Source organism: Vidua macroura, chromosome 27 (genome assembly GCF_024509145.1).
Source record: "Vidua macroura isolate BioBank_ID:100142 chromosome 27, ASM2450914v1, whole genome shotgun sequence".
NCBI lineage: Eukaryota > Metazoa > Chordata > Aves > Passeriformes > Viduidae > Vidua > Vidua macroura.
Genome location: NC_071597.1, coordinates 4,566,694 through 4,592,406, shown reverse-complemented (window position 1 = coordinate 4,592,406; position 25,713 = coordinate 4,566,694). Strand labels below are relative to the sequence as shown.

Here is a 25,713-nt window from a genome sequence, read left to right as displayed (position 1 = left end):
CTTCCAGGTTGGTGTTTACACCCTGTTTTACCAACCCTTTCTGTAGTGGAAAGCTGCTGGAATATTGTCTTTGTGCAGGCAAAAAGCTTTTCTGCTGCTGAGCATCTCTTAATCCTCTTGGTCTATGCAGTGCTTTAGCTGGAAATCTCCCGTGGGGGTGTTCCTGTCCATGGCAGGGCGTGGGACAAGAAAGTCTTAGGGTCCCTTCCAACCCAAAGCATTCCATGATTCCATGGTTCCTTGAAGATGGGCCCCCAATGGGGCTTCCTGAGTTCCTGTGGGAGTGAGGATCAAACTCCTTTCACTTTCCCTCCACTGATTGTGTTGGGTTTTCATCTTGCCAGGCAGATCTTCCTGATTTGGCTCAAACTTGTAAAATGCTGTAATATTTTCCTGGCCTTGCTGGACCATCAAAAAGGAAACAAATCCTGTGCAGTTGTAAAGCTGTGGCTGTGCAGGATGTGGTGGGAGCAGCACCTGTGGAATGGGTCAGAAATACCATGGAGTGGCTGTGTTGCTGCTTCCTGAGGACACTGTGCCCTTCCCCAGGTGACCTGCAGGCAGTGTTGGGCCCTCAGCCCTGAAACATCCTGCTGCAGTTCTAAAGCTGCATTTTCAGTTCAGGAATTGGCTGGTATTCCCTATTTTCTCTTTTCCAAAGAGGTGGCTGAGTGGTGCTGTGGTGCCTCCTGAGCTGCCCACGGGGATTCACTCAGGAGGGGCAGCACAGTGTCCCCTGCAGAGTGTGACACTGGTGACCTGGGATGTGCTCTGGTTCCACCCGCCTGATGTTCCTTCCCTTTGCTCTCTTGGATTAAAACCAAACTTGGAGTGAGCACTGGAGCTTATTCCCAGCTCAGGATCTTGCTCAGTGTCCAACACCTGGAGCAGAATCTGTTCAGTGAGTGCAGGGAAGAACAGACCCTGTGCAGATGCACTGTGCATCAAAGATGTGTTTAAATAGGTTTTCATCCTCTGTCAAGGGAATGCAAAGCAGTCACAGGGTTCATTATGGAAATAGATTTTAGGGTTTGGTTTTGTTTTTATAATGAGGAAGTTTTGTGTCATGTAGTTGAAATATAGAACTTGCACAGAATCACAGAATATCCTCAGTGGGAAGGGAACCCCAGGGATTATCAAATCCAGCTCCTGGCCCTGCACAGACACCCCAAAATCCCAGCCTGTGCATCCCTGGGAGTGGTGTCCAAATGCTCCTGGAGCTCTGGCAGCCTTGGGGCTGTGCCCATCCCCTGGGGAGCCTGGGCAGTGCCCAGCATCCTCTAGGTGGGCACTGGACATTCCCTTCACTCCTGGAGCCTCAGTCAAACTTCTTGGACAGCAAAAGAGGGGGGTCCTTGGCCAGCAGGCCCCTCCCAGCTCCCTGTGTACTGGAACAGAAAAAGGGACTGGTGATCCTGCCTGACTATCCCAGCAGCTCCTTCTATCAGCCAGTATTGATCAGTGTCCAAACCCTGCACAGGAAATTCAAATAGCAGTGGAAAGGGCTCTGCAAGGTGAACAAACAGCAGTGGATTTGCATTTGCAGCTGATGTTTTCCACAACTTGCTCTGTTATTCAGAAACCCTGTTATTGCCTGGGTTGCTCTGTGCAGTCTGGATTGGGAATTGGAGGCTGCTGGAGTGGGACTGTCCTGTACAGCTGCAGGGGGAACTCAGGGACTCACAGCAGCCTCTGCTCAAAAGCCTGAGCTGGAAATCCACTGGAACTGCCTGTGCAGGAGCAGGGAATTCACTGTACCCACGGATTCCTAAAGACAGGCTGTTCCCCCGAGAAGTCATTTGTAATTCAGCTTTTGGGAGTGGGAGTTTGCTCAGGCTTTTAAATTTAATGAGGATCCAGCTATTTATAATGATGGGTTCAGAAGGAGCTGTGAGTGTGGTGGTGCTTTGTGCACCATAATTCTTGGACCCTGTTGGTGGCATTGCTCCGAGAGCTGATCCTGGTCTCCTGTGGCTGCTGTTGGTGACTTCAATTACTGACAGATTTAATCCCATTAATTTTGTTTGAAGTGGGTTTTTAAATGGCCATTTCCCATTCATCATTTGTAGTTAGCTGAACCTTCCCCAGGCTGGTTCTCTCCAGTTTTTCCTTTCCTGACTCTGGCTCCCTTGCCTGGACAGGGCCGCAAGCTCCTGATCATCGGGACCACGAGCCGCAAGGACGTCCTGCAGGAGATGGAGATGCTGAATGCCTTCAGCACCACCATCCACGTGCCCAACATTGCCACGGGGGAGCAGCTCATGGAGGCTTTAGAGGTGAGGAAAAGTTCAAGGATGACAAAAGACTCAAAACTTGCTGGCAGTGAGGGATTTTGCAGTAGCTGTGTCTGGTAACACCCATCCCACTTGTCGTCATGTCATAACATAGCAGTTCTGAGGCTTTTCAATTTGCTTTTTAATGAATTAAATTAAGGCAAAATTAGAGAACAGTAGGTCTGGGGAAGGGTTTGTGGTCTGGATTGAAACATTCCAAGGGCAGGGAAGTGGGTAATGAGTATAATTGGGACACTTAAACTGAATGTGCCTGGAGGTGCTGAGCTCTGAATTGGAACAGCATCAGCTGAAGGTGTTTGGTGCTGAGGAATAATAAGTTCCTTATAAATTCCTACCTTCAGTGTCCCCTTATTCTGTGCCCTAGTGGGAGTTGTAGTGAGTACTGAAAGCTGTTAAAATAAACTGAACAGGCAAGTCTTTGGTGCCATTGGCAAACTTGTCCCAGTGGTGGTGTCACTGGAGCCTGAGAGACACAGACACTCCTGCAGCAGGTGTGGAAACTCCCTGTGACTTGACCCACTGTTTCCTTGTAGACCCTGATCTGGAGAAGACCTGGAGTGCAGCATAAAAGCACAGCACTAACTGTTGGCTAAGGGATATTATGGAAAAAAACATGAGGGAATTAAATAATTTTTTTTTTTGTGTTTTGCCTTGTCTTAAGATACATTGCAACAAGTTTTCCTTCTCAGCTAGTAAAAGCTTCTAGCTACCCATTCTCTTTCTCCCAAGGTAGGTACCATTATTCCTACTCTCAGACTCCTGTTGTTTTTTAAAATGATTTCCCCCCCAGCTCCTGGGTAACTTCAAAGACAAGGAGCGCAGCACGATTGCACAGAACGTCAAAGGGAAGCCGGTGTGGATCGGGATCAAGAAGCTGCTGATGCTGATAGAAATGTCCTTACAGGTAGGAATGGTTCTGGGGAGGAAGGACTGGGGCCCTAGAGCAGTCCTGGAGGTTCCCTTCTCTGCAGAGCCCTGGTGTTGGTGGGAGCCTTTGCATTGGTTTAATTGGGAAAAGAGTTGCAGTGAGGGGAAATGTTCAGAACAAAGAAATCACCACATCTTGGTCCACAGAGATGTTTAAATCCCCACTCATGCCCATGGGCTATTCAGAGCTGCACTTCAGAGCATCTGAGCATCTGGCTATGGGAGGGGTTGGATTAACTCACCTTTCATGGAATTTCTTTTCTCCACCCAGCATGTTAAGATTGCAGATAGCAATCACCTCAGGTTTTTTTTTTTTTTTTTAAGAAGAAGGTGCCTGTGCAGGTGTATGTGCTCTTTCCCTGAAGAAGATAAATCTGTCAGGCTGTTCAGCTGCTCTTCTCTTTATTTACCACTTTCAGCACTTTAAAGAAAATAATTGCAGAGGGTAGAACTATGCATCTCTGAGCCCTCCCCCGCAGCAGCACCCATGCCTGGAGCCAGCCAGCAAGCTCATGCTCATGCTGACACGGGCTGAGGGTGCAGCCCTAATCCTCCCCTGACATCCCCGTGCTCCCCCAGCCCCCCCTGTTCCCATCAAATGGATTTAGTGCAGCTGAGTGAGCTGTTCTCAGATCTTCCTCACAGAGGCAGGGCAGAAGTGAAGAGACTTGTAGTTCAGAGCAGACGAGTCGTGTACCCCTCTGTTCACTCCTCACAATTCTGTTAAAACTTGCTCAGCACTAAGGATATGCTCTGACTGCATGTCACCTCAGGGAATAAAGTCATTTATCTAGATTACTTTTTCCTCTTCTTCCTTGGCTTTTAATTCCATACCTAGAGGCAAGTCAGTAAGTCATTGCTCACATGTATTAAATGCATTTAAGGGGTGCTGGCCTTCAGGGACTGCCGGGCTCTGCCGCGCTCGTGCTCCCTGAGCTCTGACAATGGCTCCCTTCTTGTGACACAGGACGTGCTCTTGTGCTGCTTTCTCCTCAAGTGCTGGTTGTTTTCAAAGCTGAAGGTGGAGGGTCTGTAAGTCATGGGCAGTTCTGAGTTCTGAGGTGGGAATGCTGAGCCCAGCCCTGTTCCCAGCCTGGCCCCTGTGCCTGTTCTGCTCCTGGGGGACAGTTCTGGGCACCACAATGTCATAGGGATAGAAAGGAAGTAGAGAGTGTCCACAGGAGGGACCTGAAGATGGTGAGGGGTGTGGAGGTGAAGCTATAGGAGGAGCAGCTGAGGTCACTTGTTCAGCTGGAGCAGAGGAGGCTGAGGGCAGAGTTCAGTGGGGCTGCAGCTCCTCCTGAGGGGCAGCTCCAGTCTCTGCTCTGGGACAGGGACACGAGCCACTGTGACCAGTGACACTGTTGACACAGAATCCTCACTCTGCCTGAGGCTGTGCAGGACCAGTCAGGCTGGGAGGAGACAGGCAGAGCTGGGACTGTGCCCTTTCCCACACACTGAACATCAAGCATGAACTGGAGCCACTGAGGGTGTCCCTTTGCTTCCCGTGGAGGGTTGGCAGCAGGGTGGCTCCTGCTCTGGCACTGACTTCAGGTGGTTGTGTAACAGCAGAGGTAACAGCATATGGCAGCTAAATATGAACCAGCTCTGTTCCAAAAGGTCTGAGGTGTTTCCATGACTCCATCTGCTGAAGTGCTATAAATACAGGAGAGCAGTGCAGGCTCTCAGTGAGCAGAGCTGGGATCTGGGCACTGGAACCCACAGAGAGCTGGGATCTGCCAGGCTCTTACAGGAAAGCACAATTGCACTAGGTAAGAAATCCAGCACTGCATCTTGTTGTCACTGAGTTGTACCACAGCTTTTCAGAAGGAGAGTTCATCCTGAAATCACTTAAAAATTCCAAGTGATGGAAGAAATTTCTCACAGCTCAGCTGATTAGATGCCAGGTGACTGAATTCTTTGTAAAAAATGTGCACATTGTGTCTTCCTCTGAATCTAATGGTGGGTTTTGTTTTGCTAAAGCAGTGGCTCCACTCTCAGTTCTCTGCAGGGATTCCTGCAGAGGATTATTCAAATAACTTCCAGTGTGTTTCAGGCTAAAGTCACAGTGAACCAGACCCTCAATATCAAAATCCTTTCTTGGGATACCTGAACTGCTCTAGTCCCCTGGGTGAATTGTCACCTTGTTTATGAGCTGTGTAACCCCACAATTTCTGGCAGCCTAATTTCCCCCAAACTCTGTTATTTGTGTTCTTGACTTTCTTTAAAGCACATTTGTGTACACTGAGTATCCTGGAATGATTCTGTTCTTGTTCAAACAAAGCCTTTGATCCCTGGATACACTCAGGGTTTGCAATATGAATCCACAAGTGTTTGCAGTGGCCTTGGCTGCAGGACAGGGCCACCTCCAGTGCTCTTGGGTCCCACACTGGCTTCAGCCTGCCCTGGCTAGTGCTGGCTGCTCTCTCCATGGCTGGGGGCTGGTTCTCCTGCTTCCTCTCCCTGCCTGTGTTGTTGCTCTTGGACCTTGCTGGCAGCACTCCCAAAGCCAAGGTCTGTCTCCTGAGCCTGGATGAGTCAGGCAGTGTTCCCAAAAGCCCCTTCTGGCACCTCCAGGGTTTCCTGATTGGTAACTTCTGTTTAGCATAAATAAAGCTTAATCAGCATAAATAAAACTTAATCTAAGCTGCTTGTCTTTAATGTATCTTAACTTTCATGGGAACTTTGAAAGATCACCATAGAATATTGCCTGCTTTATTTTAAACCAAACACTGCACCTGGACATGCTGAGGGTTTGGGGTTCATGGCAGGTTTTCAGGAGCACTGGGAGCTGGTCACATCTTGGTGGAGGATCTCCTTCTCTGGACAGGAGACTTACAAGCTCCCTTCAGTTCCTTTGTTTCTTGAGGGGTCCTGGATGTCCTGGGGATGCTGCACTACCCAGAAAGGAACATCCATGTTCTTGTCACCTCTCTGAGCTCTGACACAGGGTCTGTCCCCACGCTGCTGTTCCAGAGAATCTTCCCCCCAGTCTGGCAGCAGCATTTCCTGTTTCACAGAGCACCAGAAGGGTCCAGGAGTCCTGACCCTGCTGCCCCTGTGCTCCACTGACTCCAGCTTCTGCTCCTTCCCAGGCAGATCATCCTCTGGGGTTTGTGCCTGCATTTTTAATACAAAATTTGATCAGGTTTGAGTCTTTGTGGCCTTTCAGCTGCCAGCTGTAGTCTTCTGGACAAGGAGCTGTGTGTGCAGGTAAATGCTGTGTCTCCCCAGGAGCCAGTGCAGGTTTTGGACTCAGTGTCCATGGACAGCCTTGGTGTCCAGGTGGAGAGGGGTGGGAGGCAGCATCTTCCATTTGAGGAACAGAACAATGGCCTTGGCAAGTTTGAATTCCAGCTGGTGGCTTTGGAACAGGTTTTCTAAGGATGAAAAGAAGAGATTTGTCTAACTGTGTCAGGTCCTGTTGGGTTTTTAGCAGAACCCTCTGGCTGGACCTTTGTTATTTCCTGGTTGTGGTGACTTCCCGTGGTTTCCTAAAGTTTCACCTCAGCATCTGCTCTGAAGAAGCCCTTTCAGAAGGAGACACATTCAGTGTGGTATCTACAAACACACCCTGTGTCTGTCTGAGAAATCCCTTTCCAGGCAGTTGTCCCCAGACTGTACTGGTGTGTGGGGATGTCCCAGCTGGCATTTCCCTTTACTGAGCTGCATGAGGGGTGTGTGGGGCTGGATCTCCCTGCAGCTGAGGCTGCCTGAGTGGCAGCACCAGCAGCAGGGCAGGACTCTTCTCTCCTGATGCCATCCCACACCTGCAGGCTCAGGGTGTGCCTGGCCCCAGCCCTGTTGGTTACTGAGGAGCTTCAGGAATGTTGGCTCCCAGATGATGCCTGGCATGTGGGCACACAGGGACTTGTGCCCCTGAGCCCAGCTCCCTGGGCCCAGCTGTTTGAGCAGTGTTCAGTCCATTGGGCTTGGTCTGTGAATGACACCTTGTTTGTGGGCCCACCTGGGGCTGGGCTCAGGCTTTATCCAGAAATGCCAGGGACATTCAGAAATACAGGAAGGGAGGTCCTGGAGTTGTCATGGGGCTGTAGGATAAGCGAGGACAGAATGCACCTGGGAGTCTCATCTGTTGGCTGTTGGGAAAGGGGGTGTTGGGAAAGGGGGGTGCCCAGGCTCCCCAGGGACAGCCCTGAGGCCACCAGAGCTCCCAGGGATGCCCAGGGTGGGATTGTTGGGGTGTCTGTGCAGGGCCAGGAGTTGGACTGGATGATCCTTCCCCATGGGTCCCTTCCCACCCAGGGTGTTCTGTGCTCAGTCCAACCTCCTGCTTCAGCAGGATCAGCCACAGGGTCAGAGCAGAGCCCTGTGGGTGGGGAAGACTCAGGACCCTTTGCCAGGTGAGGGTCCCATGCTGGGTCTGGGGGTGTGGATTGACCTGTGGATGCCCCCAGAGGCAGGGGATGTCCATGAGTTCAGGGCTCATGTGCCAGCTCCTGTGCCAGCTGCCTTCAGCCTTTCTGACAGAACCACGGAGTCACTGAGGTGGGAAGAGCCCTCCAAGTGTTCCCTCAGCACTGCCAAGGACACCACTGACCATGTCCCCAAGTGCCACATCCCCCACAGAAAGGGGAGACTGGCACAGTGACAGGTGAGCTTTTCCTTGTCAGCTGGGAGAGGCTGTGGAGAAGATTTAGGCTGGAGGGACCCTGCAGACACCCTCTCTCTGCTCTCCTGTTGGGTGGTACCACAGTCCCTCTCAGTCCCTGGGTATTTCACATTCCAAACACTCTGCTGGGGGAGTTCACCTTTCTTCTCTTCCTGGACCCTGACTGTTGCCAGTGCTCTTTGCTGCTTAAACCCCAAATGAAATGCTCAGTGAGCCTCAGTAAGTTCCTCTAAATCTTCTTGTTTCAGTGAATTTATTTTTCTGATCTAAAAGTAGCTCAGCAGTTGGTACTGAGGAGCTGGCCTTGCTCTCCTATCTCACAGCCATGGGAGATTTTATATTTTTAGGCTTTTCTTAGCACAAAGGAGAAATTCTTGCTGGCTCTTTCTCCCCCGCATTGCTGGGACACTGTTGCTGGTTTAGGATTTATTTTCTTCTGAGCTGTTTTTGAAGGCATTTGTGTTGCTCTCCCTTGCAGCAGTCAGAATTTTAAACAGATTGCTTCTGCACATCTGGGATGGCAGGAAATTCTCCTTGAGGGATGTAAAATGGATGTGATGTGATGTGATGTGATGTGATGGAGGAGTTGCAGACCCACGTGTGGCCTCACTGGTGGGAGGCCGGGGCACAGGCTGACACTGCTTCCCCACTCCAAGGATGAGTCCCCGTTTTATGTTTAAAGAGGCTGGCCTGTGTATTGCCAAGGGGGTGATGGAGCTGGGAATCTCACACCAGGTGACTTCATAGATCCATGTGCTGGCTGTTCCCAGAGTGAATCCCCTGTGTTGTGAAGATACAGTTGGTGATGGAATTTGCAGAGGGAACACAAGTTGGAGTTTATAGGACACAAGAACTTCTGGAATACAACACCAAGATTCTGAGAACCAGCAGCCTCTGATTTCCAAATATTTATAGTCCTCACTCACTGTATTTTGGTGCAAATCTAGGGAAGATTTCCCTGGAGTCATTCCATGAGAGGATCAGCAATCCTGTGCACCAGCACAGGGGACAGATCCAGCTACAGCTGGTGTCCTCCAGCAGCAGCTGGAGTATCTCCTGAGCAGCTTGAGTGTCTCCTGAGCTGTCCTTCCCTGCTGTCCCTGCTGTGTCACGATCTGAATTTTCATTCAAATATCCTTGATAGGAAAGGAAAATTCATGAGATACAACATGTCAGTGTTACACCTTGGTGCTTGCGAGGTTTAGGGTGAACAGTAGGAAAAATCTCTTTGCTGGGAGGGTGGCACAGCTGAGAGCCAGGAATCCCAGGGGATGGAGGATGGCCATGTTTGAGCATGAATCCTCCCTGCTTAAGCAGGGATGGGAACCCAGGGATGGAAACCCCCATTCCTGTTGTCCCTGTCCCTGTCCTGGAGGAGGCAGGGCTGCTCCCTGGGGGCTGTTCCTGGTTGATGGATGCACAGCACTCACTGGTGCTGCCCCTTCTGGAGCCTTGTGCTGGCTCAGGTTTGTGCTGCCCCTGCCCTGCCCTGGTGCTGCTGCACCTCAGAGGGGAAAGGAGCCCTCAGAACATCCTCAGTCCCTTTCCTCCTGTTTAATTTGCTGCCCCAGTTCTGGGAAGGGGTAGATGGAAACAGACTGGCCTGGCTGGAATTGGCAGCAGGGTGTGGGTGTGAGGTGCCATGGGAACAGGGTCTGTGTGTGCTCCCATCTCCTGCCTGTGGCACACACAGCCTGTGCCACTCACCTTTTCTGAGCCTGCCCTGGCAGCTCCAGAACTGCATAGCCAGGCTGGTCCCTGCTCAGGGCAGGACCAGGCAAAGCAAACACAGCTCCAGCAGCCTTTGTGCCCCAGTTCTGCTCTCTGTGACCATTGACAGGACTCAGGGAAGGGCTGGAGCTGTGCCAGGGAAGGTTTGGTTGGATCTCAGGGAAAGGTTCTTCCCCCAAAGGGTGCTGGCACTGCCCAGGCTCCCCAGGGAATGGTCCCAGCCCTGAGGCTGCCAGAGCTCCAGGAGGTCTCAGGGATGCCCAGGGTGGGATTGTTGGGGTGTCTGTGTAGGGCCAGGAGAGGAAATGCTGTGCCCTGGAAAATAATCCTAGAAAGTCGCTGCCTGGCAATTCCTGTGGTCCCACTCCATCACGAGGAGCAGCACTGGGCTGTCCATGCAGGACTGGACACTCAGCCTCTCCCCAGTGGACACTTGTGATCCTTGTGGGTCCTGTCCAACTCAGGACATTCCATGATTCTATGCTTTCCTTTTTGGCTGCTGGAAGGATTGCCTGGCACTAATGGGGATCTGTTTGGTTTGGTGTTTAGATGGATCCTGAGTATCGGGTGAAGAAGTTCTTGGCTCTTCTGAGAGAAGAAGGAACGTAAGTACTTTTATTTTAAAGCAGTGTTTAAATTCTCTTTTCTGCTCAGAAATGAGCTGCTCTGAGGGGAGCCTGCAGTGGGTGGATCTGCTCTCATTGTTGGCCCCTCTGTATTGTCAGAGCTGTAGCAGATCAGTTCTTAGAGCAGTTTGGGAGGGGGGAGGTCCTGAAGTTTTGGGAACCTGCATGCCTGAATTCTCTGCTTTTCTGAATTTACCCTTGACTTTTAAAGTGTCCATGAAATACTGGGCCAAAATTTACCTTTCTTTAACTAAAGTAAATCAAAAGAGATTCTGCTTGAGTTAAAATCCAGCTGTTTATCTAAAATCTGGAGTTTTGGTTTCTTGTGTCTGCTGTCTGAGAGAAGGATGTCCTACTCTTTCCCCATAGGTGCCACAGGGAGTAGTTGAGCCCAGTGGGACAGTGGCATCTCCTAGAGAATGACTTTCTAATACATGTAGGGCAGTACCTGTGCTGGGGAAACACACCACTATCTATCCTGGCTACATGTGAGTGGGTTCCAGTGTGTGCTTGATGCTTTATACATGTGCATGATGCTTTCCTGATGGATCTGGCTTCTTTTGCAAGAGTCCCTACCCTAGACTGAAGGTGGACCAAGTGCAAGATCAACAGCTGGAAAAGTGACCAACCTGGAGAACAAACACTGGGATCTTTACTCTTCTGTGCTCAACACACTGGACAAAGTGAAATGCTCCCCTGATCCCCAGAGCCCCATGTGGAACCTGCATGTGTAGTGCAATACAGTACCTTTATTCTTTGTCTTTCATATTCTGATGTCATGTGGAAGTGTCTCCTGGAACACTGTGCTTCTGTCTCTGTGCATTTTGGGGTGAGCAGGGGGAATGTCCTGTGAGGTTTGGGGCTGACCCTCACTTGTGTCCAGCATTCCTGCAGTAGGAAAGAGATTCTGGCTTCCAATAAACCTGCCAGTCTGGTGGAGGGATGCTGAAACACTGCTCTGCCTGATCCTGGTCAGGTGAAAGCTTTTTGTGGTGTCACCCCAGCCCTCACTGAACTCTGAGCCAGACCCACGCCCCACAGACAGAGCCCACAGGAGTCCAGCTCCAGGAGTGCCTGGATGCTGCACCCACTTTGTTTATATCCAGGTATTTTGGGGCCTGATGGGACCCTGCTGGTGCCACTGGGGACTGGAAGAGGGCAGGGAAGTGTTGATCAGAGTAGAGGAAATTTCCAAATCCGGTATTTAAGGCATCAGACCTTGTTGTTAATTCAACAACAGTTTTAGCGATGCTGGTTCCAGCCTCCAGCTCTTCCTGAGTTCCTGTAGTTGGCAGCTTTGGTATCCTCCAGCCTCATTTTATCCCTTTTTCCTGCCATGTTACCAAAGGTTGAAATTCCTCCTTAGAGACAGAGAGGAAGCCAAGCTCTGCAGGTGCACGAGATGTGTATGGCCATGTTTTTGCACTGAAATAAAGGAATGTATCAAACCTTGCTCCGCGCTCCTTCCCGTGCTCCTGTGGCCTCAGGGAGATGCTGAGGCTGCTCCCCTGGGCTCCACTCCTTCCAGAAGGTTCCTGGAACATACCTCAGTGTGGTGGGGCATGAAATCAAAGCCATTTAGCAGATGTTAGTCAGTGTAGCTTCCTAAACTCGACCAGACCCACTGTAAGGGCTAGCAGTGGTGTCCAGAGGGGTGTTCCCAGGGAAGGAGGGTGCCCCACGTCCTCCCAGGCCCAGGGGGAGGTACTGTTGTCCTCAGTGTGCTCACAGCAGTTGGAGTGTTTCAGCCACTCCACTCTGCTCCTCTGGCAGTGCTGTTGTGTTGTGATGCTGTTGTGAGTCCCAGTGGTGGTTCCCTCTCATTTTGTGTATGATCTTGTGAATTTATTTGTTCCTCCCTTCCCTCTGCCAGTCCGAGTGACAGCAGCACACAGTAACTTATATTTCAGAGTAAATGATGTAAACCTTATCGTGTCTGTGTCCAGAACTATATTGATGAATAAATATCTGGTTTAATTGCACATTCAGTGGATTCAATAAAAAGCACAACTCCTTGTGATGACCTGGGTGCCGTCTGTGTCTGGTGCTGGTGTGTGTGAGGAGCAGAGCTGCTCCTGGGCTGCTGCTGCCAGAGGGGTGCTCAGAGTGTGCCTGAGTGTGGATGGATTGAATTTAGCCCAGCCTGAGTAGCTGGCCCCTCTTATTCTGACAGAAGTTAGTGAGAGCACTCTGGTCCAGCCCATTCTGGAGCTGTGTGGGCTCTGTGTGTGTGGGGTGGGGTGGGGGGTATCCCACACCTGGGGAAGGCTGGAAAACCAGGCTGGGCTGCTGGGTGTGACACCTGACCCACTCCAACCTCTATTCCAAGATCTCCATCTGAGATGTTCCCTGCAGGTGGCACAAGGGAAGGGCAGCACCTTCCCACCAGCTGTGTGTTCTCCATGGCTCCTCCTGGCAGAGAGGCTTTAAATGTATAATAAATACACAATATTGCTTTCAATGTAAGGGCCAGATTCTTCACCCCATTCCTTACCCTGTTGCATCTTGAACTTTCCAGAAATGTGGCCCTGAAATGGAGTTGTTGACCAGAGGCAGATTTGAAGGTGCTGGGATGGGTTTTGGGGGCACGGTGTGGGGTGGAGGAAGGTTTGGGGCAGGTGGGCAGACAGGGAGAGCTTCACCCCCAGAGCTGTGAAATCCAGAACCCTCCATGGGCCAGGTTCTCTGGTGAGGAAGGACATGTCAGTGGTGGTGGCACCAGCAGAGACACCCTGGCCATGCATGTGGATCCATGGGATGGCTTTGTGTGTAATCTGGGGGTCAGGGCAAGAATATGAGTGATTGTGTATTTATTTAGCCCTTCAGACAGGTACATTTGGGACCAGAGCAGTGGAAAATGGTGTGCACCTAAAAGCATTGCTGATGTGAGGGGATGCTGCAGAAACACCCACAGAATTATTCATGGACAGGAGAGTAGGTTTTTATATGAGAAAATGTGGATCTTGGTCTGTCCAAAGCATTGGAAGGTGATTCAGAGGCAGCCTGTGAGTGAGTACACGTGGGGAGTGTGCAAAGTCTGGGGCCTGGTTTGATCCATTGCTTAATCTGATCTTCTGGCTCTGCACAACTCCTGCCAGGAGGGGACAGCCGGGGGGGTCGGGCTCTGCTGCCAGGGAACAGGGACAGGAGGAGAGGGAACGGCCTCAGGCTGGGCCAGGGAGGGTTTAGATGGGATATTTGGGAGATTTATTCATAGAAAGTTGTCCAGCCCTGGCACAGCTGCCAGGGCAGGGGTGGAGTCCCCATCCCTGGAGGAATTGTGGGGTTTGGGACAGGGACCAGTGGTGGGAATGGTTGGACTCCATGATCTTAAAGGTCTTCTCCAACCCCATGGGTTCCATGACTCTGTGCTGAATCTCAGTTGTGCACACTGTGCTCTGGCACTCCCTGAATCAAAATCTCAGCATTCAGCTGTAAAATCTCTTCTTTTTGCCATCATTGTCTTGATTTCTGTAACAGATACTCCTGCCCATGCCAGGGAGCTGGAACTGTGTGACCCTTAAGGTCCCTTCCAACTCAAACCATTCTGGGATTCCATGATTCCATGGCTGTCCCTGTCCATGAGCAGCTAGGTCATGACCCACTGCTCTCTAGCTGTTCAGCAGGACCCTCAGAGCCAAACCACACAAGCTGGCAAGTGCATATTTTTGAATTTTTACCTTTTCTTTAATGACGTACCACAAAAAATGGAAGTTGAAATATATTTTTCTCCAAATATATATATTTATATAATATATAATCTTAGTTAACTCAAGTATATACATTGTATAATAAATAATGCTTATAAAAAGAGAATTTTTCTGAATATAAAATAAAAAAAAATTGACCTCTACAACTTTATACAAAACTTTGGATACAGCAGATTGATGGAAAAAGATCTTCCATTCAGTGCTAGAATACCTGGCTACAGTAAAATAATTACAAGGCAATAAATGTTCTATTTAATATTAAATACCTTTTTCTTGATTAAAAAACAAACAAAGAAGGGATTTTGTTTAAAGTCGGGTACTGGGAGTCTTTCCAGACATGGGATTTAATATATACTTTAAATAGATGCATATCAGAGGACGGCGTGGCTCGGCTGGGGGAGGCTTTTGGAGCTCTCTGGGATTTAAATTTTCGGGAGCAAAGGCTCTCTGAAGGGGGTCTGGATCTTGTCCTGATGCTCTGCATGGGAGGGACCTGGGGTTCTGCTCTGCCTGAGGGCCCCCCTGTTCCCTGCCAGGGGTCTCTCTCCTTTATTGCTCTGTGCAGCTCCAGGGGCTGCTCATTCCCAGGAGAAGAGAGAGAGAGAGCAGAGCAGCAGCCCCAGCCCGAGTGGCCACCATTCCCTGGAATTCACTGACTGGGGTGTGTTTGAGCCTGGCTGTTGGTCCTGGAGCCCACCAGGACAGAGGGAGTATTAATTTTTTAATTTCACGGGTCAGTACTCCTGGAGAAGGTAAACCCAGGGAGAGGGGATGTGCTCAGGGACAGGAGGTGGCCTGGGGAGCAGGGGGGGACAAACACTGGTTCTGCTGCCTGGGAAGGGCCCTGGGATGTGGTGGGGCCCAAATCCTTGCTCATGGCACAGGGCCTCTGTGCTTGGGGGCACTTCCTGGATGATTGCTGACAGCTCAGTAAACGCCATGGCAGGGGAAGGCTCTGCCCAGCATTGTGCTGGGGGACCACAACTGGCTGGAGGGAAGGCTGACAAGGAGGCTGGGACAGAGATTTCCTCTCTCCCTGGAGTCTCTCATGTTCAGGGCTGGTGCAGCAGCTCACCTGGTAGGTAATCTGTCCCCAGAGAGATCCCTGAGCTCCCTCTGGGATGTAAAGTCATGTTAGGGAATGTTTAGTCAATAGGTACTGCCCTGATCCTTAAAATCCTCTCCTGGGCAGCTGCACGGTGAGGAGGTGGCTGGGACGATGCTGTCCCCTGTAGGAGGTGGCAGCAGTGCCCTGTGCCTGCTCTTGTCCTGGGCCAGGTGCCAGAGGGTCAGCTCTGGGCTCTGCCTTCCTGAAGTCCTCCATGGGAGACGTGGGGCTGTGGGGAACAGAGTGGGCAGAGGGGAAGGGGAAGGAGGGAGCATCCGTGGGCTCTCTTGGTGTGCTCAGACAGGTTTGGTTCTCCAGCATCACCTCGGAGCAGGAAGGAGGGAGCTGGGCTGGGGTGGGGGCTCCTTCCTCTCCCCACTGCATCTGCTGAGACCAGGACAGCAGCAGCTGGGGGAGCTTTGTGAAAAATCCATTTCCACCTGAGCCCCCAGATTGGTGCCTGCAGGGGCTGTGGAGCAGGACAGAGCTGGGAGCTCGGGGGCTGCTGTGGCAGCAGCTCTGCCTTGTGAAGCTGTGCCTTGCTGGGACTCAGCTGACCCTGGTCTCTGCTGCCTGTCCTGTCCCTGCTCTCCCTGTCCTGTCCCTGCCCTCCCCAGGCAGCCTGTCCTGCCCGAGGGATCAGCAGTCGCACCTCGCCTGGGTGAGGTGCCCAGAGCCTTCTCCGTGCCCTGGGTGTGTGCCCTGGCCGGGGCCACCAGGAGTTTTGTGCCATCCTCTGCAGTGTGAGGCCACGCGTGGGGCTGACCGTGGGGCTGACGGACCCCTGGGCCCTGCTCTGGAGCAGCCTCCACCAGTGCAGACCCACCTGTGCTTACTTGCAGGTGTGGACGTCGTAGACCCGCGTGCACTCCTGGCAGCTCACGTAGCAGCACCAGTGGAAGATGCAGTGACACTTCTCCTTGCGCTTCTCAGTCCGGGTGTTGTGGCCCCGCCCGCAGCACAGGAGGTCGCAGCCGTCGATGCCGTGGGAGGTGACGTTGCACGTTCTGTCCCTCGTCCCAAAGGAGCCCGTCTCCGGGTTGGGCTCACAGAAATTGGGGGAGTTCTCGTAGTAGACCAGGTCCCGCTCCGTCGGCGGCTTGAAAAGCGCGTACTTGGCCCTGAGAGTTTCTACCCAGCCCCGGGACTCCCGGTGCTTCTCCACCACCATCTCCGAGGCACTGTCATATTTATCCTTCAGGTAGTCCCCGATGGCCCGGAAATCGGGCTGGGCCCACCAGCAGGTCTTGACCTCGCAGCTCCCCGAGAGCCCGTGGCACTTGCACTTGAGGTGCATGTGGTCCAGGATGGTCTGTCCGGGGGAAAGCACAGTCAGCAGCAGCGGGTGGAACGCGGGGTTTGCTCTCCATCACCCGCCTGTGCCACCTGGCTTTAAATGTCTGATCTAAGCTTGGTCTGGGAAGCCTCACCTCGAGTTTTGGGGACAGTTTTGGGCCCCGCAACATTAAAAAAGGCATTAAATCGCTAGACAGAGTCCAAAGGATGGGGAAGGGCCTTATGAGGGCACTTGGTTTGTTCAGCTGGAGGAGAGGAGACTGAGGTTGGACCTCACTGAGGTCCTCAGCACCCTCAAGAGGAGCAGTGGATGGTATCAATCTCTTCACTCTTGTGACCAGTGACAAGACCCAAGGCAACGGCTGGAGCTGGGCCAGGGGAGGTTTGGTTGGATCTCAGGGAAAGGTTCTTCTCCCAGAGGGTGCTGGGCACTGCCCAGGCTCCCCAGGGAATGGTCCCAGAGCTCCAGGAGTGTTTGAACACTGCTCCCAGGGGTGCACAGGGTGGGATTGTTGGGGTGTCTGTGCAGGGCAGGAGCTGGACTGGATGATCCTGTGGGTCCTGTCCAGCCCAGGATATTCTCTGGTTCTATAATTCTGTAAGCACAGGCTGGTTGGAGATGCTGGGGGGCTTTAAAGATCTCCAGAGATGTCACACTACAAAAGCACAGCTGAGGTGGGCAGCTGCTCTGATCTTCCAGCCCATCTAACCCAACCCAACCCAACTCAACCCAACCCAATGCAACCAACCCAACCCAACCCAACCCAACCCAATCCAATCCAACCCAGCCCAACCCAATGCAATCCAATCCAATCCAACCCAATCCACTCTATTCTAATCCAGTCTAACCTAATCCCAATGTCTGATCCTTTTGTGGGGGTCCTTCCTGTCCTACATGTGTGGACAGTCAGAGCCCAGAGAAACTGAGGGCTGGAGATGTTTCTGAGCCCTGTGGATAGAGACTGATCCCTGTCCTCTCCTTGCTAATGACCCTTCATTTATATCCCAAGTCCAACAGTTCGTACGAAAAAGTGTGTGAAACTGGGAATCTACAGAAATCACCAAAATCTCCTTTGTGCAGAGCAAAATAATCACTGATTTTGAACAAAATTACTGGAGTTTGGTGGGAGATTTTTGTACTGGAAGCTGTCAGGCTTCTCTCCTTCCACCTCTACCTGCTGTGGTATGGAAAACCCATATCAATGTTAGCTTCAAGCACTGATGGAGAGGTCCCACTGGGTTTGAAATGACCCAGGGCAGGCAGAGGCCCAGGTACCTGCTGACTGCAGGAATGGAATGGAATGGAATGGAATGGAATGGAATGGAATGGAATGGAATGGAGTGGAGTGGAATATTGCAGTTGGATGGGACTGTGACTATCATCTACTCCAAGGAATCATTGGGTGTGATAATGTTATAACAGGGAACAAGCAGGAAGGAGGCACTGGGAGGAAAATTCTCTTCATCCAGTGCTGACCTGGGGTTGGGTTTCTATACATGGCCTTGGAATGTGCTCAGGATGTCCAGGGAAGCTGTGGCTGCCCCACCCCAGCAATGTCAAAGGCCAGGTTGGACGGGGCTTGGAGCAACCTGGGATAGTGGAAGATGTGCCTGCCCATGGCAGAGGTGTGGAACAAGATGGGCTTTAGGGTCCCATCAACCCAAACCATTCTGGAATTCTGTTTGCACTGGAATCAAGGAATATTTTAGCTCTTAACCCTGCGTGTCTGTTTGGAGGGAGAGGAAATGCTGTGCCCTGGAAAATAATCCTAGAAAGTCACTGCCTAGGAATTCCTGTGGTCCCACTCCATCAGGAGGAGCTGCACTGGGCCATCCATGCAGGACTGGACACTCAGCCTGTCCCCACTGGACACTCAGCCTGCCCCACTGCACACTCACCGTCCGGCCGGCCTCGTTGTTGTGCCTGTTCATGGCCGAGCGCGCGTCCGGCCGGTTCTCCCGCGCGTCTGCGAACTCCCGGGACACCAGCACGCCGAAGTCGGCGTCCTCGCTGCATCCCCCCCACTTCCAGCCGTCCCCCGGGGGCCCCTTGTGGTGGGAGTCACAGCCACAGATGGTGGAGGTGCCCTCGGCGCAGGAGCGGGTGACAGCGAAGGCCACCCCGGCCGAGGCGATGGCGTGGACGAAGGCAGATTCTCGTGTGGCTGCAGAGACACAGAGCCCGGGGGTCACTGGTCAGTGCTACACTGGTGTTCTCCTTCCCGACCTCCCCCAGCAGCACCTAAGCCTCATTGCAAAGCAGTAAGTTATTTTGTTAATTTGTTAATGAAGGTTTCCTGGGAGCTGCCAGCATTGCCCTTGGGCAGGAGGAGGTGGGGCAGAGGTGTGACTCCAGCTCTGGGGGTCACACGTGCAGCATGTCCCAAACACAGGATCCAGGATTTGATCCAGCATGGGTGCTCAGGGTGGAACAAGGCATCAGTAGCAGCTTGAGGGGCCTCAGGAGAGAGTTACTGGAGTAATTCCTGGCCTGGGAACCCAGAGAAGGGCTCCATGCCAGGGGTTAGAGATGGAGGAGCTCACTGACCTGGGGAAAGGTTTCGGATGATGCAGGACACACTGTGGGAGAACAGGGGTTTGACCCTTGGCCTCAGTGGCTGCACTGACCCAGGCTCTCCCAAGCACAGTCAGTATTCCAGAACCAACTTTCTCCCTGGGGACACCTTTTGGCTCAGGGCTCTGCAGAGGTGCAGCTTCCTGGGCAGTGACACTGGGCTGCTTCAGCCCATCTATCAGGATGGAGACTTCAGGTCTCTAAATCCAGAGCAGATGCTGGAGTCAATCCAACTTTGTGCCAGTGTGCAGGAGGCTGGGAGGGGCTGGAGGCCGGAGCTCAGGGGCTGTGGTGCCCAGGCTGGAGGGCTCTGACTGCCTCGTGGGTCTGGGGTGATCAGATCATGGGAACAGTCATCAGCGAGTGTGGGATGAATCAGAAATTTCTGCTGAGAAAACCACCTTGGAGCCAGTCCCCTCCTTCCAGAGCAGGAGCCACGAAGGAGCCATCTCTCAGCTGTCCCTTGCATCCCTGCCCTGCTCCTGCCTGCGGCCCGGGGACAGCAGGCCCCTCTCCCCAGCCTCAGTCTCTCTGCAGAGGTGGGTCTGGCTCCCAAAAGCCAGGTTTGCCAAGCTGAGCTGATGCCAGCAGAGCAGGCTCTCAGGGGAGGTGGCTGTGGGTGGGTGCCAGCTGTGGGAATGTGCAGCCCTGCCCGGGGACCTCCCAAATGGGATCTCCAGCCAAGGCTGCTCAGTCCTGGCCGTGCTGGCAGCACCCCGCTGAGGTTTTCATCTCCTTTCAGTTCAAACTCTTCCCTCCTTGCCCTTCCCATCTCCGATGTGCCAGCAGGGATCCAGCCTCTACCCAGCAAGGTTTTCCTCGGGGATCTTTCACCAGCTGCTCATTCTGGGACCACTGGGGGCTGTGGGCACCGGTGGAAGGTCCCTGCTCCCAGTGAGGTGTTTCAGCCTGACAAAGGCTCTTTGGGTGGCCCGTGATCCAAAGCAGATCAGATTAGAGGAGCCAGCGAGCCCTCCTGGCCCCAGCCCAGGACAGCCCGGGGACAGGGGGAGGACACGAGTCGCTCTCGGGACAGATGTGGCTCCGCTTTCCCTGGGAGGTGTGAACGGGCACGGGGAGCAGGATCACTGCGGGCTGGGCTGGGGCCGAGCCGGGGCTGGCAGTGCCCGCTGGGCAGGGCCGCAATGGACACGGCTCCCGCAGCTGCCCCGTATACCCCGTGTCCCCCATGTCCCCCGTGCCCCTCGTGTCCCCCGTGTCCCCGTGTCCCCGGTTCCCCCCATGTCCCCATGTCCCCCGTGTCCCCGTGCCCCCCGTGTCCCCCGTGTCCCCGTGTCCCCGTGCCCCCCGTGTCCCCGTGCCCCCCGTGTCCCCCGTGTCCCCCGTGTCCCCGTGTCCCCGTGTCCCCGTGTCCCCCGTGTCCCCCGTGTCCCCGTGTCCCCCGTGTCCCCCGTGTCCCCCGTGCCCCCTGTGTCCCCCGGTTCCCCCCGTGTCCCCCATGTCCCCGTGTCCCCCGTGTCCCCCATGTCCCCATGTCCCCCGTGTCCCCGTGTCCCCCGTGTCCCCGTGCCTCCCGTGTCCCCCGGTTCCCCCCATGTCCCCCGTGTCCCCCGTGTCCCCGTGTCCCCCCGGACGGTGCCGGCGCGGGGGGGAGCGAGCTGCGATCAAACCGCTCGCCTTGAAATTCTCGCCTGGGTCTGGGCGAGGAGCTGGGAGAATTTCCCAGAGATGAAATGCGGGAGCAGCGTTCCCAGAACCAGGGGAGGGGCTGGCGAGGGAGGATTAGAGCCGCCTTGACAGTGCACCACTGCGACTGTCTCCCAGCCAGGCCCGTTACCTGCTGGGACACTCAATTTGCCATTGTTCCCGCGGTGTCACACTGTATTACCAGCATAATGCGGAATGTTTCCGCCGGCCAGCGTACCCACGGCACAGAGCACTGGCATTCCCCAGGAGCACCTCGTAGCAACGGGGCAATGTTCCCCTGTCCTGCCGTCACCCTCCAATCCCGCCAGCCCGGCTGGGAAATCCCTATTGATGGCGCTCCCCAGCCCCCCAGAATGGCTAAAGGGCGTGTGAATGCGGCAGCGATTTGAAACGACTGCGGCGCTGCGATGGTATCGCTCGCCCTGCCTCACAGTAGGGGAGGAAGCTTAGCTCTTTCTCATCGGTATAAGCTTATTTTTCTCTCTCCCTCTCTCCTTTCCCTCCCCCTCCCTTTAAGCTGCTGAGTTTATATCAAGCCGGCCCCTGATCCCACACACCCCTGTTTAGATGCAAATGACTGCGAGTGTCATGGCTGAGAAAAGCCGTGGGTTATCGTGGTGCGGGTCTGCCTTTTCACAGCTCGTGTCAGGGGCTTAGCCGAGCTCACGGGGACCCCCGACGGCAGCCCGGGCCCAGCTGCCGCCCCTGCACCTGCCCCGGCCCGGGAGCATCTTCCCGGAGAATGTCCCCGGGCTCTCCCCGGAGCAGGAGAGGAGCCAGGGCAGCCCGGGCTGAGGGGACAGGAGCACAGCGAGCGGGGAAAGGTGCGAGCCGGCAAAGGCTCCTGCCGAGCTCCGGCAGGTCCAGCCCTGGCCGCCCCTGCTCCTCTTCCCCAGCCCAGGAGTCGCTGTCCAGCTGCCCGCGGGGCACTGACAGCCGGCCCTGTCTGGGTGCCAGCTTTAACCAAAATCACGGATTTCATCGCTAGCCCAGAGAACGGCGATTGCTTCCCCCTCCCAGCAACGTGTGGCTGCTGGCTCAGCCCTGGTTTGGGCAGGACTTGGCTGGAAGAGCCATTGGCTTTAGATAAGAGCTGACCTTATTTTACAAAGAAAAGGGAAAGGAGGGAAGGGGAAAGCAGGTTTTTCTTCCCTCCTTATCCCAGACTGCACACCTGCAGTATAAATCAACTTGGGGAATCTGCTTGTAAAAACATGATCTTACCCCACATTCAGAGATTGGTTTTTGGATTTTTTTTTTTTTTCTAATGGCCTGGGTTAGAAAAGAAGACATGGAAAAAAGAAAACGTAGACTCACAGAACCATAGAATAGTTTGGGTTGGGAGGGACCTTGAAGCCCATCCCATCCTACCCCTGCCATGGCAGGGACACTTTCCACTGTCCCAGGCTGCTCCCAGCCCCAGTGTCCAGCCTGGCCTTGGGCACTGCCAGGGATCCAGGGGCAGCCACAGCTGCTCTGGGCACCCTGTGCCAGGGCCTGCCCACCCTCACAGGGAAAAATTCCCAATTCCCAATCTCCCATCCATCCCTGCCCTCTGGCACTGGGAGCCATTCCCTGTGTCCTGTCCCTCCATCCCTTGTCCCCAGTCCCTCTCCAGCTCTCCTGGAGCCCCTTTAGTCTGTGGAAGGGGCTCTGAGCTCTCCCTGGAGCCTTCTCCTCCCCAGGTGAGCACCCCCAGCTCTCCCAGCCTGTCCTTGCAGGAGGATCATCAGTGGCCTTAGGCAACCAAAGCCTGGGCAGCTACTGCAGCCAAAACCTTGTGAGTCTGACTCTGGGGTGGGAAATGTGGAGAAACCCGGGTGGGTGAGGGCAGAGCCTTGCCAGGGCTGTTGTTCAGCAGCTCCCAAATGGGTTCAGACCCTGGGGGTTCCCTGAGCTGCTTTTGGTGTTCTTTGCCCTGCCAGGGGCTGCAGGAGGAGAGGCTGGAGCTGTGGGTGACACTGGGGAGGGAAGTGAGGTGGGGATGGGAGGGGAGGACCTGGAGGCAGGAATCCCTTGGGTATTCCGGGAGGGCAGCCCTGTGCCCCCACACTGGCACCAGTGCTCACAGCCTGGAGGATGTCCCCAGGAGGAGCAGCCCAGGAAGGCTTGGACACATCCTTGGACACCGTGTGCCAGGGCAGGGTCTGCTCATCTGAGCCCTCCCACACTGCTGCTCTGCAGGCTGAGCCCTCCTTCAGTGGAAGTGGCCATGGTTAACATGTGTGCAGCTCCTTTAAAATGAAATTATCCTCAGTTTCTTTTCAGGCTCTGTTAGAAATGATTTTCGATGCTGTTGTAATGAGAACTGCACCTTTGAAGCTTTTCCAAAATAGCCTCAATCTACCTGAGGGAGCTGAGATTATGCAAGCTAATACTGACAGGGGATTTCACCCAGGTGTTTGTGAGGTGAAAGCCCGACCCTTTGTTGGCCAAATGCAGCCTGTGAGCTGTGGCTGGGATTGTCTTGGTTTGGGTTTAGGTTTTGGTTTGTGGGGCTGCACCCCTGGGTGTGCTGGAAGTCAGGAAAAGGGAACATGGCAAGGGTGGCCACAGGATCCAGATTATGGGCCCAAAACTCTTGGTTTGAGGACCACCTAAAGGGCTCCAGGAGAGCTGGAGAGGGACTTGGGACAAGGGATGGAGGGACAGGACACAGGGAATGGCTCCCACTCCCAGAGGGCAGGGATGGATGGGATATTGGGAATTGGGAATTTTTCCCTGTGAGGGTGGGCAGGCCCTGGCACAGGGTGCCCAGAGCAGCTGTGGCTGCCCCTGGATCCCTGGCAGTGCTCAAGGCCAGGCTGGACAGGGCTTGGAGCAATCTGGGACAGTGGAAGGTGTCCCTGCCATGGCAGGGGTGGCAGTGGATGGGCTTTGTCCAACCCAAACCAGTCTGTGACTCCTGTTGCTGCATCCAAAGAAGAAGCTGAGTTGGACCAGATGCTCTTTGAAAGGTCCCTTCCAGCTCAGGCTGCTCCATGAAGCCCTGAAGGCCCAGGAGTGTCCAGCAGCCCCTGTCAGGGACAGGCAGGGCTGCTCCCACCCTGCCCACAGCTGACAGCGCCTCTCACTCACCAACCTTGTGAGCTCAGCCACATCCCCTTCTCTCCTCCCTCAGCTGAGGGAGCGTGGCTGGAAAGGTTCTGGTTCTCCCTGCAGTGACTCCTCTGCTGCAGACTGGGAATCTCAAAGGCTCCGTGTTCCTCACTGCCACACAATGACACCAGTCCCATCCTCAATCCGCTCATTAATTTTGAAGGCAGCAGGGAAAAGACACGAGCACAGTTCAAAAATGTGAATAATCCTCACGATCAGATGGGCTGGGCTTTGATGTGTCCTCCTTTGCAGATGATGCTGTTTATTTTTAACTGCTCCACTTACAGGTTAGTGAGACATGAGGATAAATACGCCCTGGGAGCCTGGCAGGGCTGTCTGGAGATGTGTCACAGTGGGATTGGGAAAGCTGAATATCCAACGAGCTCACTCATTTTTCTCCATCTGTCAGAAGAGTTTCAGAGCTCTGGGTGATATTTTACCTTGTCAGCTCGGGGTGCGTGGAGATGCTGAGGCAAGTCCACACATGAGGCTTTGCTCGAGTCCCTGCAGCCGAAAGAATCTTAAAATATTCCCCATAAATTCAAAGTTCAGTTTGCTCATTACAGGGAGGATGGTTCAAATCTAATCTTTAAGTGCTTTCCCGCTGACAGAAATGGTGGTGAGAGATTTTCAGTGTCTCAGTGCTTGAACAGTTCTTTCATAACTTGTTTAGAATTTTTATGACAGTTTCTTAGTGACTGTTTTTTAAGAAAATTAAAACTTTCTGATCTTTTAAGTGCTGAAATTTAGGACAGGCTTTTATGAGGCAGCAAATCAAGAGTGTGTTGAGCCCTGCTGACAAGTTATTTGGTAGTAAATACAACAGTTACCCCAAAATACACCCTGGCACAACAGAGGGGAAATGAATCTCATGGTGCCTATTAGTGCTCTAATAAGGTTTGACAATCCTGGTTCCTGCAAAGAATCCCACATTAACACAAAGGAATGATTTTCACTGAAATACTCGACTGACATTTCAGGGACCTGAAATGATACCTAGCCTTACTGGGAGGCTGAAACTTGAAAAAAAGAATATCATGAGCTGTTTCTTTGCAGAATATTGGGGCTTTGTAAGAAAGGTTCACCAGAACTCCTGCATTCTCCAGGACACTGTTGGGAAAGAGTCCAAAGTCCTGCTCTCACCCCAATTTCTCCAGTTCCTTGAAGTTTGTACCATAAAATCCCCATTTCCAAAGCACCACTGGAAACAATAATTTCTGTGCAATAATGAGAATCTGGGTTGCAGGGACCCAGTGCTGTCAACACCCAGGAAGAGGAGGAGGAAATGGTTTTGATTGTGTTCACGAAGCTGTAAAACCAAGATATCACCTGTGGATGTGCCCTGTGCTGAATGTGGCTCAGAGAGAACAGAATCCACGGGAGAAACTGGAGATTTTTATCCACTGGGAGTTTCTAATTCAGCACTTGGTTCAGTTTTGTGGGAATGCCTTTTAATCTGGGCTCTGGGACATCTGAGATGTGGGACAGGTTGTCATGGAGCTGTGCTGGGGAGGGTCAGGCTGGATCTCAGGGAAAGGTTCTTCCCCCAGAGGTGCTGGCACTGCCCAGGCTCCCCAGGGAATGGGCACAGCCCCGAGGCTGCCAGAGCTCCAGGAGGGTTTGGACAGCGCTGCCAGGGGTGCCCAGGGTGGGATTGTTGGGGGGTCTGGGTAGGGCAGGGGTTGCACTGGATGATCCCTGTGTATCCCTTCAAACTCAGGGAATTTTGTGATTCTAGGATTTGGCCCTCCGGCACCTCCTTCCAGCCTGTTTTGGGGCCCTTTCTCACTTTTCCCAGTGTATTGCCCCATGATCTCAGTGGCAATTCCAATTTTATGGTGCCTCATCAATGCTCCAGTGTGCCTGATCCGTGCCAGTTTAGAAAGGTGGCATTTCAGGAGCAGGGAATGAAGAGGAGTTTGGAGAGAGGAGAGGGAAAGCGAATTTATAACCTCTCCTTGTTTCCTGCTTTTTGGGCTCATTTGTGACAATATTCATTGAAATCCCATTGAAAAAAAAAGATTTATTGAACTAAGCCTGATCAGGACC

General features: G+C 53.2%; 2 protein-coding genes across 3 annotated transcripts in view; one reads left to right on the top strand and one right to left on the bottom strand.

The window, feature by feature from the left end:
* Window positions 1-12,231, top strand: part of NSF (N-ethylmaleimide sensitive factor, vesicle fusing ATPase) — an 80,042-nt gene extending 67,811 nt beyond the window's left edge. Inside the window, exons 18-21 of one of the 2 annotated variants that reach the window (XM_054000290.1) lie at window positions 2,142-2,276; window positions 3,085-3,198; window positions 10,132-10,187; window positions 10,776-12,231. In XM_054000290.1, the coding sequence (XP_053856265.1) occupies window positions 2,142-2,276; window positions 3,085-3,198; window positions 10,132-10,187; window positions 10,776-10,794 (324 nt within the window). In that variant the 3' untranslated portion in view covers window positions 10,795-12,231. Of the gene's footprint in view, window positions 1-2,141; window positions 2,277-3,084; window positions 3,199-10,131; window positions 10,188-10,577 lie in introns of both variants that reach the window. The other variant, XM_054000291.1, reaches the window with a different exon arrangement.
* Window positions 12,232-15,477: 3,246 nt separating this feature from the next.
* WNT3 (Wnt family member 3) overlaps window positions 15,478-25,713 on the bottom strand; it is a 46,256-nt gene continuing 36,020 nt past the window's right edge. Inside the window, exons 3-4 of the mRNA XM_054000233.1 lie at window positions 18,222-18,487; window positions 15,478-16,338 (exon numbers count right to left, since the gene is read on the bottom strand). Of these exons, the coding sequence (XP_053856208.1) occupies window positions 15,859-16,338; window positions 18,222-18,487 (746 nt within the window). The 3' untranslated portion in view covers window positions 15,478-15,858. The remainder of the gene's footprint in view (window positions 16,339-18,221; window positions 18,488-25,713) is intronic.